General features: G+C 40.7%; 2 protein-coding genes across 2 annotated transcripts; both read right to left on the bottom strand.

Moving 5' to 3' along the window:
* Window positions 1-5,323: 5,323 nt before the first annotated feature.
* LOC139473036 (uncharacterized) lies at window positions 5,324-17,902 on the bottom strand. Its single transcript, XM_071255551.1, has 4 exons — window positions 17,576-17,902; window positions 12,462-12,543; window positions 11,366-11,533; window positions 5,324-5,541 (listed from the first exon to the last, which is right to left on the bottom strand). Exons 1-4 carry the CDS (start codon window positions 17,900-17,902, stop codon window positions 5,324-5,326), a joined length of 795 nt encoding a protein of 264 aa, XP_071111652.1.
* Window positions 17,903-20,507: 2,605 nt separating this feature from the next.
* LOC139473008 (uncharacterized) lies at window positions 20,508-21,365 on the bottom strand. Its single transcript, XM_071255510.1, has one exon. The coding sequence runs from the start codon at window positions 21,363-21,365 to the stop codon at window positions 20,508-20,510; it is 858 nt and encodes a 285-aa protein (XP_071111611.1).
* Between the last annotated feature and the right edge of the window lie 737 nt (window positions 21,366-22,102).

The raw sequence follows: 22,102 nt of genomic DNA, 5'->3' as shown, positions 1-22,102 counted from the left end.
TTATCACAGATAACACACTGAAGTATAGGGATACTACCATATTGGAAAGAAATATTTATGCAGATATTGTACGACTGATGTAAAGTTGTTAGGATTTCAATTTACATTTTGCAGGTTATCGTAATGTCAACCATTACAATTAATATATACATTAGGAAACAATTGAAACTGATGAAATCGGTAAAAAATGAAAATTGTTCTTTCTATAATGTTGACAGTGTAATCCGTTTTCATGTATGTCGCTACTGTGATTGTACAAAAGTTGTTTGTCAAGTCTAAAAAGGTTTCTCGATACTAGTGTCTGTTTTATTAATAACTTAGATAATAATATCTTAGGTGTCACAATTATTATATTTTGGATATGCATGACACTATGGGATACTTATCCACACAGTGCTTTTAACACGAGCTATATATATTTACATTTCTATCATTAAGGGTCATTAAACGCTGTTCTGAAGATGATTAAAGAACTGATACTTACCACGCTGAGAAACAAACAGACACAAAAAGACTGAGACTTTTGAATGGAAGTGGCTCTGTCAATTTATCTCGTGTCCTAATTGCCAAATTGCCACCAAACCGTTATTGTTGGCAAGGTGTAAATGGGCCTAGTTGCCCGAACACTTATAAAACTTTAAAATGATAATCAATCACCTAATTGCCTCAGTCAAATGAAGCTCCAATATATTAATGACAATTTTGGCTTGTGAATCTACTAAACTCCTATATATATATCCCATGTACCTGTGCGCTTGCTGGAAATAAAAAAAAACTTTTGAAAAAAACCAAAACTATTTATTGTCCGTAATTCGAGGAAAGTCTCTTTATTAATCAAGTTGAAGTTACTATATGGAATATGTTGGGACACATCGTCTTAGCATGTGTTACATATATACATACCTCGTTGGTAGTCAGACCTTGTTCGTATAACATACATATGAGGTCTAAAATAAAGCGTACAATTTCAGTGAGCGCTATTTGTTCTTAAGTTTCAAAACTTTATCAAAATACAGAGATAAATTGAACAATATATGTTCCTCGTTTGTGGTACAGCGGTTGACAGATGTTAGTTTAATTTGGCAAAAAAACATTATTATGGCTTTGTTTATATTTTAACCTGAAATGGACATAGTTTGGACAGAATATGATATTCATCTTCAAGACATTCACAACATTGTTCATAAAATGCATCAACTGTATTTTTTACCTTATGGGGTCTCTATCGTTTTAGCATTGTAACAGTTCTAAACGTTGCCAAAATACAAAATGCAGATTTTTTTATGTTATGGACTTGGTGTTACAATAAGTAGAACTGTGACTGATCCTGAATGTCCCATTGTCCATAATCATCTTACTATACTATATACTATATCACCCGTTAGAGGTGTAAATATACATGGAGTAGCGACCACGTTCTCCAAGGGCTGCGAAGTTTGAGCCTCGATATCCGTAAACCGAAACCGTAACGGATTTATTTTCAGAAAACGACAGCAGCGGGGAGCGATATAACATATTAATATGCAATAATAATAACAACAACATAATATTGTTATTGGTCTGTCATTGCAACTAGGACAATTTAGAATATTAAGGATGTTTTTAAAAACGTTTACCGGTTATCGAACACCCGACCTGCCGCTCTCCGGGCGGACACCCCACCACTAGACCACGGAGACGGTCACAAAAAGTTAAGAATATTTAATAAATTAGGCATACCCTAGAACAAGATAAACACATACATACAACCAAGATAATAAAACACATATTGTATCATATACAGACATACATTAAACAGGATATATGCACACACCACGCACATACACTGATACATTCATTTGTACATGTACACTTATAAACACAACACCAAATAGATACACTGATACATACATACACAACATCAATTTGACTCATAAACTCATAGGGGGCACGGTGGCCCAGTCGTATAAGGCGCTGCGATTCGCTGTTCAGAGTTGTGTCCCTTGGGCACGCCACAAACCTATGATTGTGGGTTCGAATCCCGGTTCGCCCCGATTATGTTTCTAGGTTTGTTAGTACCATACCCGTGCTCGTGGGTTTTACCGAAGTGGTAAACGTCTGAGACCTGCATCACTTTGGGCTTTCCTCCCACATTAAGCTGACACGCCGTGATATAACTGGAATACTGTTAAAAGCGGCGTTAAACCCAACTCACTCACTCATAAACTCATAAACTGTTAAATGCATTGCTTAATAGATATATACATGTGCATTTGTACACCTACACGAATATCCACTGGTGCATGTACCTACATATGCCACATACCCGATATCAACAGATATAATCGTATCAAGATACATGTGGACATGTAGACATGTTCATTGTTCACAGTTGATCAGGTTATTGAACACCTTTCTGTTTCAATTCCACTGGTATCGGTAAAATTAAGTTTTTGACACGTTCAGTTTTGTTCTGGTCAGGCGACACTGATGGAACCGTTTGAAACACATATTTAAAACAAATGCTACTTTTTGTTCGTCAAATTGCCCCCTACATTCCTTATTTCCCCGTGTCCAATTTCTACGTCTAACCTTTCTAAACATCGTCTAAAGTGAACAGTTTGGTACTGGACTTGTAGTGTCTAATTATGTTTCATTTGTGTGTTGTTACTTCCGTGTATAGGTACTAGTCGTATGATCACTTTTATGTTTGTAAATTGGTTTTATTTATTCCTGTTAACCATGCTTCAGGGATAATACCAGAGCCGAATACCAGATGAAAGAATTCAGTATATAAAGGGGATAATAAATCGACACTGTCAATTTTATAGTCGTTTTCTACATTATCTAGACATGCTGTTATTTTCCGTTCAAGTTTTTTTGCTGCCTTTATAATTTCATCGGTATAAGTGATTTATTTCCCAGTACGGCAGTAATAAGACCCTTACTTAAAAATTGATGACAGACAACCGATGACCAACTGCAGCTTTAAAATATCACTATCTAGCTTCACATTATTTCAGAGAGCTGATGCCCAAATGCGTCAAATGTATCTGACAGACCTGGAAAGTTTCATGAAAAATATTCCCAAATGGTTTTGAATGTCACATGCACTCAGCAATATCCCAGCTATATGACGGCGGTCTGTACATAATCGAGTCTGGACCAGACAATCCAGTGATTAATATCACAAGCATCGATCCACACAATTGAGATCGATGACTTGTATCCACCAAGTCAGCGAGCCTGACCACCCGATCCCGTTAGTCGCCTTTTACGACAAGCATAGCCGCCTTTTACAACATGCTCCGTTATTGGCCACAACTGCAAGTTTTATATGACGATCACCACCGCATGTTTTACAATCCTACAATTGTACAATCGCATGTTCTTTTGGTAGAGATTTGTAAATAATAATGACATTGTGTTGGCGCTTATTTTACATGAAGATCACCACATCATCTCATTCTCTCTTAGGCCATTTGGTTTCCTATTTAAGTAAATATTGAATAGTTATATTCACATTTGTCAGAGTGTCTTCATTTACTTGCTCCTTCCTTGGATCCGACACCGACAGAATCACTGATGTCCAACTGCAGCAGTAATGACACTTTATTTCAAATCAATTCCAGACAACTGATGGCCCACTGCAGAAATAATGGGACAATGTAGTTTTAAATGTATAACAGACGACTGTTTGTTTCTCGTTTAACGCCGTGCACGATAATATTCAGCAATATATCGGCGGCTCCAGACAACTGGTGTCCAACTGCAGCAATAATCACCCTCTTCAGTATCATAAATATTTCAACGACTACTGCAGCAATAATGACCGATGGTGAGTTAATATATTTATTAATCATATAATGGTTGGTGTTTCTCGACAGGGTAAAGCCAACGGATAAAAACGATATCTGTTGGGGTCATATGCGGATAGAGATGCAAATACCAAAGGTCAAGTAGGACTACTTTCACTGGCGTCGCCCTTGTCATTCGGCGATCGAGTCAGAATTAACCATCCGGAATCTGGATAAACTACAGGGATAATTGCTATCATTATCAAAAAACAGTCTAATATACTGAAAACCAGTGTCTAACTGTGACGTAGCTAAGGTATTTTACAGGTTTGGGCAACCTTTGGGAAACAATTTAGCGAGGGCACTAGCCAAGCAGGACCGTGACGTTTCATAGTGTAGGGTTAAAGTAGCTTCCCTTTGATAAAGGGCAGTTACTCTATCGGACATCCCGATGGACTACGGCAAGTAAAAACAATTTGTGTAGGCAATTGTTTTGCATATATTTAGTTACGCCACTGTATAAGAAACAGGTTTCTGTTGGAACTATATTGGCTACTGTCACTGTCCGACTGACACATCACTTACCCGCTGAACGTTATATATATTAATACAGGATATATGCCATCCCCAAACACACTCGCGTGAAAACCTGTATTATTACCCACGTGATGAAAATATAGGTGGTAAGATACTTAATCCGTACGTCACACGTTTGTCGTACAAGGTTGACGTCGTTTTATTCGTTTTGATTGGATATCCGTGACCTCTAGTATACCGGAACTACTTTTTTATTCACGAAAAAATCACGAGACGTCATTTACTTTTGCAACTACCCTACAAGTCTGAACTGAAGGAATCTCAAGAAAGGGAGATGCATTTAAAAACACTTTACTAATCCAAAGAAAATAGTCACACGCATCAAAATCGCTTTGCATTCTATAGTAATGCATAGAGTTACTAAAGACATAAGGAGCGGTCGGGTCGCCTTGTTGTTAAAGCGTTCGCTCGTCACGCTGAAGACCCGGGTTCGATTCTCGACAGGGGTAAAATGTGTGAGGCCCATTTCTGGTGTCCCCGCCATGATATTGCTTGAATATTGCTAAAAGCGGCGTAAAACCACTTAAATATTTTGTTTGGTATAAAAATCTATTTCAATTTGTTTCCACCATTTTTTCAATACCCTTTTATGCATGTGTATGTGTCTTAACATCGACTCCAACCAAACCAACCAACGTGTAAATCGTGCTTGGGTGTACACGTTTATAGTTTTAATTTACATAACATGGGAATTGCCGTATATGTGTCTATTGCAAATTCGTATATAATAATCAATTTTGTAGGAGTACATGCTTGGTTGGTTTGTTGCTTTACGCTGCGCTCAGCAATATTCCAGATATATGACGACGGTCTGTAAATAATCGGGTCTGGACCAGACAATCCAGTGATTGATATCATGAGCATCAATCCACTCAACTGGGATCGATGACATGACTTAACACCTCCGAAAGTCACTCAACAGGTTCAACTGTTCTACTTGCCCATACGCTTTACAGTTTTCTCTCGCACATGAATGCCTTCTTTGTCAAACAGCTCGGGCCGCCCCACCCTGTTGAAAAGCAGACAGAGAGACAGTTTTTCTCCTTCTCATCTTCGGGTTGCCCTTCTTGCAAGAAAGAAGAATTGAACGACGTTCCATCGACCCATCTCCAATCCCCTGTGAAGTCCTCCTCCGATCCGCCAAGGAATATTTCCGTTTTATTTTGCCCTGCTCAATAACAGAAACTAAAAAAGTAACAATATAAAACAAACGCATACTCTGGAGAAAACGTAAGTGTTTGTCTGTTGCTTGCAAAAATATACCATCAATGTCAAGTCAACCTGCAAACAATGTGGTCTGGACGAGACAAACCAGTGTTTGTTTGTTTGTTTGTTTGTTTGTTTGTTTTACGCCACACTCAGCAATATTCCAGCCATATGACGACGGTCTGCAGATAATCGAGTCTGGACCAGACAATCCAGTGATTGACATCATGAGCATCGATCCACGCAATTAGGGTTGGTTTTGGTTTGGTTTGTTGTTTAACGCCGCACTCAGCAATATTCCAGCTATATGACGGCGGTCTGTAAATAATGGAGTCTGGACCAGACAATCCAGTGAATGATATCATGAGCATCGATCCACGCAATTGAGATCGATGACATGGACATGCATCAACCAAGTCAGCGAGCCTGACCACCCGATCCCGTTAGTCGCCTTTTACGACAAGCATGGGTTGCTGAAGACCTATTCTATCCCGGAATCTTCACGGGTCGGATACGATGGAATACAATCAACCAAGTTACCGAGCCCTTAACTGGTGCCCTTAGGGCTGACTACATTAATGTCCTATCTCCACATTTCATACAGCTGTTATCTATGGGAACGTCCAGCAAATATTGTTTTCAGATAAATGCTGACAAATTGTTTAACCACAGTTTCACTATATCTGTGGTCACGATGTTTTTAGTAACATACAAAACATCAAATGCAGAGAACTGCCGACCACTTGTTGGAACTAATTTCACTCTGAGAAAAAGGGGGGAAAAAGGCAATATTTAAGGAATGAAGTTTTCAAGTCACTTCAAGCGATTTGAAATATACTCTCTCAAAAAAGAAACGCAAAACGAAAATGGTAATTTGATGCAGTAATGTATTGGTACAGGGTGGGTTTTTCAAAAATATTTGTTTTGTTTATGATTTCTCTGGTGTTTTGTCTTAAAACGTCATATCCCAATGCATCCCGCATTAAAAACCCGTATGTTAAAGCATGGTTTTCGATAGACGCATTTAATGTCACAGAACACGTTTTGCACGTGCAATGCGCGGGAAACTCGGGGATCACATCATGTCGTGGATGGGTATAAAAGATCGATCTCCGTCTTTTTTCATTCACTTTATTTGGAAGTTTGTGAAGACTGCAAAATGCCAAGACTGAGCCGCGCCAATCGTCACATCGCCATAGGTCTCCTGGAAGCAGGACAATCTCAACTTACAGTTGCCCGTCGAATGAATGTTCATCAAAGCACGATTTCTCGTCTCTGGGAGAGATATCGGCAGCAGAACTCGGTGGAAGATGGACCTAGAAGTGGACGTCCTCGAGTCACCACTGCGGCGCAAGATAGGTACATCCGGGTACATCATCTGCGTCAGCGAACAGCTACAGCGACCACTACCGCTAGGCAAATACCCGGACTGAGAAGGATATCTTCACAGACTGTCAGGAACAGACTACGAGAGGCAGGTTTAAGAGCAAGAAGTCCCTACTTTGGCCCCGCTATGCGTCAGCAGCATCGACGCCATCGCGTTTAATGGTGTACACGCGCTCAGGCCTGGAATTTGGTGAATTGGCGTCGAATCTGGTTCAGCGATGAATAGAGATTTCTGTTGGAACGACGCGATGGAAGAATGCGGGTGTACATACGACGTCATGAACGTTTTGCCGACGCCTGTGTCCCCCAGGTGGACAGATTCGGCAGGGGCAGCGTGATGATGTGGGGAGCCATATCCTACACTGGAAGAATTGTTGGTGTTGATCCAAGGCAACCTGAAAGCGCAACGCTACAGCGATCAAGTCCTTCATCCACACCCCCTTCCCATTATCAACCGCCAGAGGGAGCTATTCCAGCAGGATAACGCCAGACCTCATACGGCACGTGTCACGAGGGCCTTCCTCCAGAATGAGAACATCAATGTGCTGCCCTGGCCCTCCAGATCACCAGACTTAAACCCGATAGAACATCTTTGGGATGCCCTGGGCAGACGGGTGCGACAGCGTAACCCACAACCCCAGACACTCCAGCAACTAGCACGTGCACTACAGGCAGAGTGGGCTACATTGCAGCAACATCAGATTCAGAGACTAATTCGTTCTATGCCGAGACGATGTCGCGCTGTTCTGAACGCCAATGGTGGTCATACGAGGTACTGACTTCAGCGCAATCAAACGTCGATGTGTGATTCATAAACTGACTTTTTCCGATGTCTTATTAAGCAGTGATACCTTGACATTTCCTGTGTAAAATTTCTTCGAATTCCATTTGCTTGTCCACAGTGTATCAAAATAAAAAGAAATCTGTAGTTAAAATTCTTATATGCGTTTCTTTTTTGAGAGAGTATAATAGAACTTGGTACTTATATGTGGTCGCAAGAATCAAGTAGCCTCCTTGAAACAAGCAGAAACCTCTTGGTATTAATTTCATTTGTCGCCAATAGTTTTTGTGAATATAAAGAACATGTGCTGGACAATGCTACGGAAGCGTAGTAGGGCCACGGTGAATTTTTGAGTGTCTAAGTATCTCCAACGTAGGACTTACTATCTCTTACGTAGGACTTAGTATGGCCTAGAATCACCATCACCTACGTACGATTTAGTATCTCCTACGTAGGACGTAATATCTCCTACGTAGGAGGTAATATCTCCTACGTAGGACGTAATATCTCCTACGTAGGAGATACTTTGTCCTACGTAGGAGATAGTTATTCTAGGCCATACCAAGTCCTACGTAAGAGATAGTAAGTCCTTCGTAGGAGATAGTAAGTCCTACGTAGGAGATAATAAGTCCTACGTGGGAGATAATAAGTCCTACGTAGGAGAAAGTGATTCTAGGCCATACTAGGTCCTACGTAGGAGATACTAAGTCCTACGTAGGAGATAGTAAGTCCTACGTAGGAGATAATAAGTCCTACGTAGGAGAAAGTGATTCTAGGCCATACTAGGTCCTACGTAGGAGATAGTAAGTCCTACGTAGGAGATAGTAAGTCCTACGTAGGAGATAATAAGTCCTACGTAGGAGAAAGTGATTCTAGGCCATACTAGGTCCTACGGAGGAGATAGTAATTCTAGGCCATACCAAGTCCTACGTAGGAGATAGTAAGTCGTACGTAGGAGATAGTAAGTCCTACGTAGGAGATAATACATCCTACGTAGGAGATAATAAGTCCTACGTAGGAGATATTGATTCTAGACCATACTAGGTCCTACGTAGGAGATACTTAGTCCTACGTAGGAGATAGTAAGTCCTACGTAGGAGATAGTAAGTCCTACGTAGGAGATAATAAGCCCTATGTAACTGGGAACAGATTTTATGGATCATTAAAATCAGATCTCAGTGCTCGCGAAGGCAACACTTACATCTGAGATAATGACCTTTCAGAATGACCTTTCGCGAGCTAATGACGTTAGCTACTCTGCATAAAGTTTTCTCGAGTTTTACGGCATTTGTTTCAAAACTGCGACTTCCTTTCCAGACTATGCTTTGACAAAGTTGTCAACTCAATTTCTTAAAGGAACAAAAGAACATTCACTGTCTAGCAGATGTCCCAGATTAGCAGTATTACCCACAGGCTGTGGAAAGTCTTTTTAAATTATAATGTTTATCCCATAACAGCCCGTAACTGTCGTTCAGGATGCCTCGTGATAACACATTCTGACTTTCATTTCGCAATCTCGTAAGCGACGTTCGGGCTGGTATGATGAAAGGTCGTTCTGTAAGGGGGTGTCCCCCGATCTTTGTGAAGGGGCGCCGTTCACATGCGCCTCTATACATATGTGGGCATACGTGTGTAGAAATACATACGTGAGTATACTTGTCATGTGAACGCGTTATCTCATGTGTGTATATTTACACCTGGGGCAAATTTGCATCATGTCTGGAGCAGGTGCATATGTAAACGTAAATTTGCACTGTGTGTATATGTTGCAATGTCAACGTTTATGTCAAGGTAATAGGATGCTATAAGTAATATCTGTTCCAAACAAATTTTCAACAGTTGCCAACTGTCATGTTTATATACAGAGTTGAGTGGACGGTGTTTTCTTTTGGTTTCAAAGAGTCAAAACATTGTGTGCAAATTCAATCAAACAAATTCCGGTGAAGTAGCCCTCTTCTCATTCAACTTTGATTGGAAAACAGTCGTTAACAGACTGACGAATTTGTGTGCCTTACACAATTCACATACTTTATTTACACACCTAAGTTGATTTTCATGTGAACGCACAGTAAATGTTCATATATGTATGGTTACACATGTGCAAAATTACTCGCGTTAGTAAATGTTTGCATGTGAACGACGTATAAGATCTGATTTTATGAGACTGACTTTTGGAATCTTTGACTTTGGAGCTTTGGAATCTAGCACAAGGGAGGAATGGACAGGTTTCCGAAACCACTTGCTTCTTCTAAAGGAGGTAGTGAAAGGACGTCTGTACAGGTCGGTCGCTGACAGCGAAATGAAGGGTACGTCATGCTAAATCTTGGTAGAAGCAACCCCGTCGCCAGGTCATGGTGTATGTTACTGGCGACAAACCCCAACCCAGATTCCCCAGTTTGTTCCTCTGTGAGGATAGTTAGGCTAAACAAATGAGACGGTTTTCGGGTGTCGCTCGAAATCATGTAATTGTGGTTGCAAATAAAACAATATTTCCCATAATTCCTATATTATGTGAGGCAGAATCTGATACCCATAAAATAAACACAAACGACTCTAACATTGCATTAAGTAGCAGAGTTCATTCGTGTCTTTGTTGTATTCTTGACGGGAAGTATATTTTCTGTCATCACTTTTGTTTCAATGGAATATAAAACTAGTGTCATCAGGAGATGACATATCCCCACGATCTGGTGCAATTGGAAATGGAATATAAAACTAGTGTCACCAGGAGATGACAAATCCCCACGATCTGGTGCAATTGGAAATGGAGTTTGGCTACTTACACACCACTTGTGACTAATTGCCATTGGATACCTTTGTTTGGACATATAAAGCAGTACGACGCAACTCAGAGACACCATACAAATTAATGTTGCACTGAAATGGTTGTCTGAAAAAGGATTAAAGACGAGTAATTTCATTACAACTTTCTCTTCTCTGTCACAATTATAGTACCTATCATGCAAATATTAAAGGAAAGAAATGCTCACATTACCGTCTCACGGATATCCAGATTATCTTGTGATCACACTTATACATATTCCCTAGTGATTTATTTCCCATACATTGACTGGACAAAGTGTACGCACCACACGAAGGTTTCCCAAAATTACTTATGCTAGAAAATGAGCGCGTCATCCAAGGGTCGTATGAAGAAAACGTGAACGTGTCATTTGGCTTTCAGATTTGCACATGTTTAAGCATTTTGGAACTATAACGATCTTTCTGCTGGCCAATGTACAGAAGCAGGTGTACAAATTCAACGATTTGGAGGTTCTGATCCGGAAACGAGCTTTACCCCCATTTTCAGTCCAACTTGTCGTCATAAAAACATGAATCAAATTTTAAAAAACGAAATCAAAATCACCAGTTCAGCACTACACTGATCTGTGCAACAAATTTCAACAATAAATACTGAACCCTTTTTTAAATTCTGCTCCAACAACGGAAAACGGACGACGGACAGCCAGATGGATAGAATGCATGCCACATCACCCCGTTCTTTAACTGGGGTGTTCAAAAGTATAACAAAATGGTAATGTGAAGATGCAATAATGTATTGCTACAAATCTGGTAACATTTGCATTTAATGTTTTGTTATGGATATTCGATTTCATACCTGTCATGTTTACAAACAGTTCCAGAAATATGTACTTTGCAGGTGTGTCGACTTTAGCAAGGCGACCGCCCCCAATTTCGCAGTGTTCCTTTGCGTCATTCCAAGTCTTTTTCAAATGGACAAGTTCATATTCTGAATTGGTGTCAAAGTCATGCAGGAGTAAGGACTCTGAAACAACAATAAACGTAGGCCAGAAAGTACATACCAGGTTGTAATGTTAGAAAGTGATCAATTTCACATAAAACAACAATAAACGTAGACAAGAAAGGACATACCAGGCTGTAGTTGGTACAAAGTGATCCATATCACATAAAACATTGAACGTAGGCCAGAAAGGGCATACCAGGCTGTAGATGGAACAAAGTAATCCATATCATATGAAACGTTCGTAGACTATAAAGGACATACCATTGTGTAGTTGGTACGAAGTGATCCATATCACATGAAGAATTTCTTTTGATATGGCTCCAACCTAAAGATGTACATATTCGGAATACAGTTCATATGTTGTTTCGTGTCATCAGAAGTATTACCCTTCGATTCAATATGATACTAGTACACTGTACCTATCCAGTAGATCGATACTCGAATTCTTTCTCATATTTTTAATCATTATTCTAAGAAACATAATGCGGAACACAACCTTCATATATATCACGCCACCTTACTGACAGTCCTACGACAGAGAGCCATGACACTGTAGCTCACCTGGATGTGTATTTAGACAACACTTTAATATGTCAACAAAACAGCCACTAAACAAGGTTACTTACTTGAGTAAACAATTTTTGACGTAATTATGAGAAGGAATACATGCAAAAGTTGTACTTCCTCAGTCTAGTTATTACAGAGAAGAAGCTGACAGGCCAGGTGAGCTAAAACCTTGAGGGGAGTCCGGGTTAGAATTGGTCACCAACATTTATTGCTGACCATACAATGAGACTCAGATCAGGAGGTCAGACTCGGTTAGCGTGGATCGTTGCTCATGATATTAATCATTGTATCCAGACTCAATTATTTAATGGCCGTCGTCATATAGCTGGACTATTTCTGATTGCAGCGTTAGACGACCCTTTTTAATGGGGAATAATCTTACCACAAACGGCTTTTCCTGTTCTCTGTACAGTACACCGCTTGGCAGGGCTGCAATATTTTTTGGAGCACGGCCCGGTTATTTCCTAAAAGTAAACATACATGTAACATTAGTACAGTTGTTTGTTTTGTTGGTTGGTTGGTTAACGCCACACTCAGCAATATCACAGCTGTATGACGGCGGTCTGTAAATAATCGAGTCTGGACCAGGCTATCCAGTGATTAACATCGATCTATGCAATGGGGATACGATGCTATGCATCAACAAAGTCAGCCTGACCACCCGATCCCGTTAGTCACCCCTTACGACAAGCATAGTCGCCTTTTACGGCAAGCGTGGGTTGCTGAAGACCTATTCTATCCAGGTAAAATTAGTGACCAATATGCTTGTCGTAGGTGGATCAGGTAACCAGGCTTGGTGACTTGGTTGGTGGGGAATCATTGCTCATACTATAACAGACCGCCTCCGTGGTCTAGTGGTAGACCGTCCGCCCGGAGAGCGGCAGGTTGGGGGTCCGATCCCCGGCCGCGCTATTGCAAAAGACGCTTGTTGTTACCCTGCCTCGCGCTCGGCATGAAAGGCCAGGATCTTCACGAACAGACACTGTGACATCCAACGTATAAGTCACAAAAGTACATGGCATTTAAATAAGGTCGGATTCACAGTACCATCATATATTTAGTGCAATGCGTAATGAACAGCGATTTAAAGAATAGCCTTGCTGCATACCATTACGGTTAATGCGACATAACAAAAAAGATAGAAACAAGTACAATGGTTGTTCCTGCAACATCAAGTTCGCATATATTACGAATAATACATTAACAATTGCGAAACAAACGGAATGGATGCATGAGAGAATTTCATAGAAATTCCTTTCAAGAATTAATGACAATAGCTATCAATATCACGCAAAGTTATACATCCTTAGATACATATCCATAAAGAATGGCATACATTGGACTTCGCGAATACCTTTCCTCCCGTGCAAATACAGCGTTATTGATGACATTCAAAATTCTGATCTGGTGTTTTTAGACACGTTTGTGCCTCCCTACTGGCTGAGTTGTTTTTTGATGCAAATGAGAATTTCTGCTGGTGTTGGCAAATCAAAACAGGTGAAGAGGGCCAATGAGTTGACTTAAGCTTCGGAAATGTCAATGATCTGTTGTGTTTCAATAATTGTTAAATAGTCAATTACTTTCTACTAATTTGCCCGCCCACCTGAGATAGGAACCGCCACATATGTTCATTTTTATGCCTATGCATAAAGGTTCAGAGTGACAAAAGTTACAACGACAACAATGTCGAGCTATATTCCCTAAAAGTTCAGTCCTTTGATCTTTACGTTTTACAACTTTTGAGGAAACTCGACCATGCTCTTTCTGCAAAGATTTCAAAGAGCGCAACGTCTTATTCAAAGGTTGTGAGAGAAGGTTACGACATTCAAGAACTCAAAATATTTCATGCCAGACATGTGGAGGATATTTCCAAATTGGATGCATCAGTGACAAAAATGTCTGATGCAATTCCCTCTCTTGACTATATGTCACCTTGGTTTTTCAGGTGAAAGGTTGCTATGTCTTTGCATGTGTTTGTGACGGGTGTCACCGATGGGACAGGATCCGATCAGCATTTCACAACACCTGGTGTGATTACTGTCATAGTTTTGTTTGTTTGTTGTTTAACGCTGCACTCAGCAATATTCCAGCTATAAATAGATAATCGAGTCTGGACCAGGCAATCCAATGATTGATATCATGAGCATCGATCCACGCCATTGGGATACGATGACATGCATCAACCAAGTCAGCTTGACCGACCAATCCCGCAGTCGCCTCTTACGACAGGCATGGGTGGTTGAAGACCTATTCTACCCCGGATCTTCACGGGTCTCTCATAGTTTTGAGCAGCTTCGATCTTCCATCGGCGATAGCATAGGTAATCGATCAAGGGCAGCCACCTGTTACTAATGTCGATTCAAATTTATGAAGTAACTTCGATTTATGGTTGGGTACCCAGTGTGTCGTATCAACTGGTCTCAATGAACAAGAAATATTTAACTAGTTAAGTAAAGTGAATTTCCAGTCAGCGATAGTCTGAACAAGTCTATTCATTGAAACGAAGCAACAACACCCTTTCCATATCCAATAGAAATCCTGCAATCCTGATGCACACATTATATAGTGGAATATTCTATTTGTACTCAGACATGTAACATCGATGGTGGTGTTATTTGAGTAAATTACTTGACAATGTTGATGCGCTTGGGATTAGTGTGTGCATTCCCATATGAAAAAACAACACAAAGATCGTAATTTAAGTAACAAAACCCTTTCAATATCCAATAGAAATCTCTGCTAAAAGGTCGATTGAACCATTCCGACTATCATCATGAGCATGTGTTTATGAATCACTATCAAAAAGTAATGATGACAGGTTTTCGCGAAAAGGTCAGCATATCCTACCCCACCGGTGACACCCTTCACAAACACATGCAAAGGCAAATCAATTGTTCGTCTGAAAAAATCATGGGAATATGTGGTACAAGTCAGAATAGGGAATTGCATCGGACATTTTGTTTGTCAAATTTGTCAATGCCCTCCACTTTACTGAGGCTGTTGTAACTTTGATCAAACAACTTCTGAGAAAAAGTCGTATGACGCTCTTTGAAATATTGTAGAAAGAGCAGGCTGGATTGTATCTCAAAAGTTGTAAACACCAAAGGATAGAGCAGCTGGAATATTGCTTGACATGCAGGGAAAGTTGACTACTGGACAGTTGAAGTCATCCCTCTTGTCATACAGTCTTGTGGAGAATGTTCGTCACTCTGAATCTTCATACATAGATCTAAATATAAAAAACAAACAGATGAGGCAGTCTCATTGATCTCCTTTATTTCTAGTTCAGGTGGGTAAATCAGTGGAAGGGAATTGACTATTTGAATGTTATTGAACGATATCAGATCATCGATATACCTGAAGCTTAAGTTAAACTTCTTAGCCAAATTACCTTCTTTTTATTTTGCCAATCCGAACAGAAATTATGATTCATATGCATAAAGAAATGTATCCGCAAGAAGGGGGTACAATCGGTGCGATGGGGGACGCCGACTTCTTGCCTAAATGTCTTACCCCCAAATTGTAGATGTTATCAATGAAGAAGTCCAGCATTTCACATAGTGTTTTCTCAGTAAACTTCAGACGGCATTTGCTTTCATGTTTCAAAAATTGTCCTGAACCTCTGAATATAGATACGTAACTGTACCTTTGTTCACCACGTTTTGTAACAATAGGCCCTTGGATCTAAAAATGGAGTTTTCCTTACGTTTGTCATGTGGGATAGTGGTGTACAAAGTTGAAAAATCAAATGTTTGACAGAATTGAACTTGGTTCGTTTCTGAGATTGCAAAAGTCAAGCAAATCCTTTGTGTTTTTGAGAATCCACATGGTATTAATACCATTTGTCTCAAATACTTTCTGTGAATATAAAGAATGAAATCCTTCCTTCATTGTATTAAGGATTTTGGTTAGTCTTTGAGACAGGGAGTTTGGTGGTACATTTGCTGGACTCAGCAAAAGTCATAGCTAGCTCTCTTTGTATGGATTTTTATGAAACTTTGGAATCCAGTACAAAAGAGGAATGGACATGTCTTCAGGCTTTAGAGTCAAGTCAACGCCATCGGGTGTACGTCCCACACAGTTAGCCAAGACTCACGACTCTCTTTGGTCGTCGCATACGACAGTCATCGGGAACCTGGAGTCCACGCTCACCGAGGATCAGTAACATGATTTTATTAAGTTCGTTGCTATATATATTTCAGGTCATCTGTACATACTCACGTCTGGACCAGATATAGCAGTAATTGATGTTATGATCCATCAATTCGGGGAAGGGAGAAAGCCATTTTAACAAAGACACCACGACAGATTCCCTCTGTGGGGTATGTATTATTTTGTAGAAAATATATAAAAGTTTTTATAGAGACGTGTGTGGCTGCTTGTACCAGTCATGACTAAAGCCGGTTTTATAGTGCTAGCCTCAGTTTAACATGAATACCCCACACGGAGACGTATGACTACACCAAGCCGACAAGTTCCTGTTTTAGAACCTTAAGGCCAAACGCCAGAAAGTGTAACAAGTACCATCGTTTAAACGTCTTTGGGTATGACGCGTCTGGGGATCGAACCTCCGACCTTCCGCTCTCCGGGCAGACGCTCTACCACTAGACCACGGAGGTGTTCCTTACGCATGGTAACATATGAATTGGAAACGTCCAGATCAGACCAGAACCAGGCGGTAATGACAGGAACAAATTCGATAACTAATTACAAGAAACTGTGCGTGAAATTTGACAAGGAGCTCTACAGTACTCATATTTCTGCAGATCGAATACACAATCGCATCTGGAAACCCGAAACGAAAATTCCACCATTCATATCAATCTTGACAGCACACTCATTCATCACAGACCACACAATCCAAAATCAATCTGAAGTAAATTGAATATAATGATAATCGTTAATGATTTTTCGTACGATCGGTCAGAGTGCACATTACAGGATTATTGTTAAAGTACACCAACTATTTCGATTGAATTTGAGCGTGGAAGAGTCATGAAACTCCGTATATATACACGACAGAGTCTAGTAGCTTTAAAAAGTAACAGCTCCGTGTAATGTTTTGTTTGTTTGTTGTTTAACGCCACACTCAGCAATATTCAAGCTAAATAACGGCGGTCACTAAACAGTCGAGTCTGGACCAGACAATCCAGTGATTGACATCATGAGCATCGATCCACGCAATTTAGATCGATGACATGCATCAACCAAGTCAGCGAGCCTGCCCACCCGATCCCGTTTGTCGCCTTTTACGACAAGCATAGTCGCCTTTTACGGCAAGCGGGTAATGTGATAATCAAAAACGTGAAGTAGCGAAACTAGAACTTGTAGTTACGATCCTAAATATTCCCAGGGCTGGCCGAGATTCAGGTCTTTGTGGCTCTCAACACACGGAGACAGATAAATGTTTGGAAACATAGTGTGTTGTGCTGCTTAAATATACTCGGGATTGAAATTATCAACATACTCGATAAGCAAACATGACTACTTTCTTACCTTTGGCCACCGCGAACGCTCGGAGTATGCAAAGAGCGGATTCTCGACAAGCAGGCCCGGTCCACTGCCCCTTTTGTTTCGCCAGTTCAGGAAACATTTCCTGTCCTCAAAACGGAAGTTAACAGACCTGCAGAGCCGATGCACCTTGCATTTTGCTGCACAAGAATACAATGAGGAACGTTTCACAGAGAAGTACGACGAGAGTAACAGTGTATACCCTATGTCGTATGTCTGGTCAAGATGACACAGCTCCAGAGCCCCAAGGGTATAAGCGTACAGACAAAGAGCCAAGACGTAGCACAGTGTTGAAGACATACAGCCCCTCATGTTTTTGACGCAAAAGAAGAGTATGAACTATTTGTGATCTTGACTGTCCACAACAACGAACGAAGACTGGTTCTCTTGTAGACAGATGTGTTTGATTTATGTTCCCTTGCCAACATCACATTTTCAACGGATCAGCGCAGGTGTGTTTAATATTTAATAGGCCAATCTGGATATGGATTGTTACTGCAAAGGTTCATGGGACGCTATACAACATTTGGATCATGTTTGTTTGTTTGTTTGTTTGTTGCTTAACGCCGCACTCAGCAATATTCTAGCTATATGACGGCGGTCTGTAAATTATCGAGTTTGGACCAGACAATCCAGTGATTGACATCATGAGCATCGATCTACGCAATTGGGATACGATGACATGCATCAATCAAGTCAGCGCACCTGACCACCCGATCCCGATAGTCACCTCTTAGGACCAGCATAAAGTCTGGAAGTTAATTTAAGGTAACGACGTTTACTATAATATCTGAAAAACTATTGGACCTACTCCAGTCAAAGTTGGTATGAGATTATTATACATAACTGGATCTTACATTTAAAGACAATCGGTGCATGAATAAAACAATCTGTCTATTTAGCTATCACTATACTTCATCAACAACCAGACCTGTTCGTCACGGGTGGAACGAGCATTCATTGTAACAACATCTGCATAATACTACCCCTGCGTCAAAGGGCCATAAGACAAAGTTGAACCAATCAACTCAACTCGAAAGGTTTTTCAGATATTGTAGTAAACGTCGGTACCTTAAATTAACTTCCAGACTATGTAGTCGCCTACGGCAAGCATGGTTTGCTGAAGACCTATTCTATCCCGGATCTTCACGGTTCAATGTGAATCGTGACAAATCAATAGACAACTGATTACTGTTCAGGTTAATCGAAATTCCTCTCAGTGGCTTCTCCATACCTTCGCAAAATGTTCTTGAATAACTTTGGCATTCTGGGAAATACACATTGCAGCACTTTAATTCAGGGATCAGTATCGTCAAACTGGTGTCTTTTCGGAAAATGACAGTCGACATAGGAAAAGCGTTAGACATTGTTTGTGATAGCCATCAGGTGACATGAAGACGGATGGCTCAAATTCAAAGACTTCTGTCAACATTTTGGATTAATCAACAGTATTAAAATTCCCATCAACGTCTTATGACACATACCTCAGAAAAATGGTGACGTCAAAGTGCAAAGCCTTCTTGAAAAATGACGGTCAATTTACTGAGGAAGTGCATTCGACATTCCTTGTAAAAACATGACATGGAAGTTGTTTGAGCGACCAGGACTGTAGGTTTAACAACATATTTGCGATCGGAAAAACGAAATCATCGTTATACCGAGCCTGGGAAGGGTAGAAAATTCGTGTGTTTTTAAACTTGAAAATGTCATGTCTGAGATTCTATAATCTCAAGTAACACTTTTGTTTTAAAGTCTCTGACAGATTATAATTAGACCTTGTTTGATTGTTATCAGAATTAGTGTCGGTAGTTCTGAAAATGATTTGGAGGTACATTAGCTGGACTCTGTGATAAATCGCTCGTTACATTGATTTATATGACGACAGAAAATAAAAAGAAGCTCTTTCAATGATTATAAGAACTCTCTGCCTATAGAAGAGTCGATTGGACGAGTCCCACTACATCATGGCTTTGTGTTTATAAATCACTTTTAAGTAATCTTGTATAAGTGAGAGAGTTGGGTTTAACACTGCTTTAAACAGTATTCCAGTTATATCACGGCGTGTCAGCTTATTGTGGGAGGAAAGCCCGAAGTGATGCAGGTCTCAGACGTTTACCACTTCGGTGAAACCCTCGAGCACGATATGGTGCTGACAGGCCTAGAAACATTATCGGGGCGAACCGGGATTCAAACCCACAATCATAGGTTTCTGTCGTGTCCAAGGGACGGAACTCTGCACAGCAAATCGCGGCGCCTTAGGCGACTGGGCAACCCGTGCCCCCTAATCCTATAATAAAGTTGGAATGGATTTATTCTCAGATGTTACAGAAACTCCACGAGCACGTAGACATATTTAATGATTGTCACACAACAATCTCCGAAGAGTTGTTTCGAAATAAGTAGTTTCCCTTATCAGCGCCGTTGGTGACCGCTTGTGTCATTAGTTCAAGTCTGTCTGGGAAAGAAACGACTAGTTATGTATGTACCGTAAATAATCACAAGTAGTAAAAACGTGGAACGAGAAGCGGAATTAAGCAGATGTTTATTCTAAATTGATTACGAGAACTAATGTGATTTCTGCTTCGCAGCATTCAAACATTTTCTTTTTTTCAAATATATAGGGGTTCGAATCACAGATTCTTCCTGTGCTCACCAAAGCAGTAGACGTTTACATCTTCATCACTTTTGGATTTTCTCCCCGTTATTCTGGCATGCCCAGAAACAACTGAAAATAGTGTTCAATATGGCGTAAAAGTCACTCACTCATGCACTGAAAACAGTTATAGGTTAAGACATTTCACCACATTTCAAACAACCACCAATGCATTGTTTGCCGCAAGGATGATATTTTTTAGCTTGGCTTTAAATTATGAACATATAATTACTATCCTGAAGTCTATGGATCAATAGTCTCTTGTTACAATTTTGTCATGCATGTTCGAGAAGTGGATCGATTCTTTGTCTTAAATGCTTCATACCCGCCTTTCAAACCTTCCACGCATGCATATATCTCAGGTCCTGGACGAAAATCAACATAATACAAATCGTCAGAATCTGACTCCGATTTAAAATATTCATAGTAACGGTAAGGCGATTTCTTAAACTGAACAAAATCCAGAGGAAAGGCGTTGTTGTAGTAGGTGTGGCCATTGTCCATACACCGTTCTTGTTCTTGTGCACCTAATGTCCATTGGTCAAGATGGACATACCATCCTAAGGGCTCCTGGTATGCCCAATGGTATCTGCCGGAATCTGGAAGATCATACAGATGGCTGCGCTGATACACTGGTGCATATTTCTCTTTGAAGAAGCAGTTCTCTTCATCTTCAAGACATCCACTTGATATCGAGTCCAAATATGTTTCACGATCTTCAAGACGTACACCCGAATCGCAGTGCTCATGGACATGGTATCTCGGCAAATGTGCTCCTTCGTGGTTTTCAAACGCCCCATGTTCACTGTACTTCATTGGAGAGTCCAGAACAGGGTAGGATTCTCTCAGGTTCTGCACCTGTTCAACAATACGACCAAGTGCATTCACTTCAAAGGGAAACTCATCACCTTCCATGTGCGCTGTATGATCTTGATACGGATGTGGCGGAGTGTTTTCAAAACGACCAGACCATCTTTGGCTGTCATCATCCCCATCCCCATCATTAAACGGATACAGCTGCATGAAAGATGAACGTTTCAGCACCTGTGGTTCACCCGTGTCTGTGGCATCTGGCAGATTGTCTGGATAGCTCGTAGATGCGCTTAAGACGTTATTCATCATAACATTCAGGGATTTGTACACGCTGTAAACTGTTTTAGACGCAGGTTATTTTAGGCATTCTCGGATGTGAGCTGGACATTTTATATAGATTGTCTTCTGAAAAAGAGAAAATAAATATTAAATTATAAACAACGAAAAGGACGACCCTCTACTGGATTACGAGGTTTTGTTTGTTTGTTTGTTGTTTAACGCCGCTAACAGCACTATTCCAGCTGTATGACGGCGGCCTGTAAATAATCGATACTGGACTAGACAATCCCGTGATTGACATCATGAATGTGGATCGATGACATGCATCAACCAAGTCAGCGAGCCTGACCACCCGACCCGTTAGTCGCCTTGTACGACAAGCATAGTCGCCTTTTACATCAAGCATGGGTTGCTGAAGACCTATTCTACTCCGGTTTACGAGGTAAAATTAGTGACCAATATGCTTGTCGTAGGTGGATCAGGTGACCACGCTTGGTGACTTGGTTGATGGCGAGTCATTGCTCATACTTTAACCGACCGCCTCCGTGGTCTAGTGGTAGAGCGTCCGCCTGGAGAGCGGAAGGTTGGGAGTTCGATCCCCGGCTACGCTATTGCAAAAGACGCTAAAAGATGGTTCTTGTTGTTACCCTGCCTCGCGCTCGGCATGAAAGGCTAAAGCAAGGACTTTTCACCTCGGAGTCAGTTTACTGTTCGAGTGGGTTATTCATGTTAAACTGCGGCATGGTATCTCAGTCGGGTAGCACTAA

Source organism: Haliotis cracherodii, unplaced genomic scaffold (genome assembly GCF_022045235.1).
Source record: "Haliotis cracherodii isolate W230 unplaced genomic scaffold, xgHalCrac1.p SCAF_26, whole genome shotgun sequence".
NCBI classification, from domain to species: Eukaryota; Metazoa; Mollusca; class Gastropoda; order Lepetellida; family Haliotidae; genus Haliotis; species Haliotis cracherodii.
This window is presented reverse-complemented; position numbering and strand designations above follow the sequence as displayed.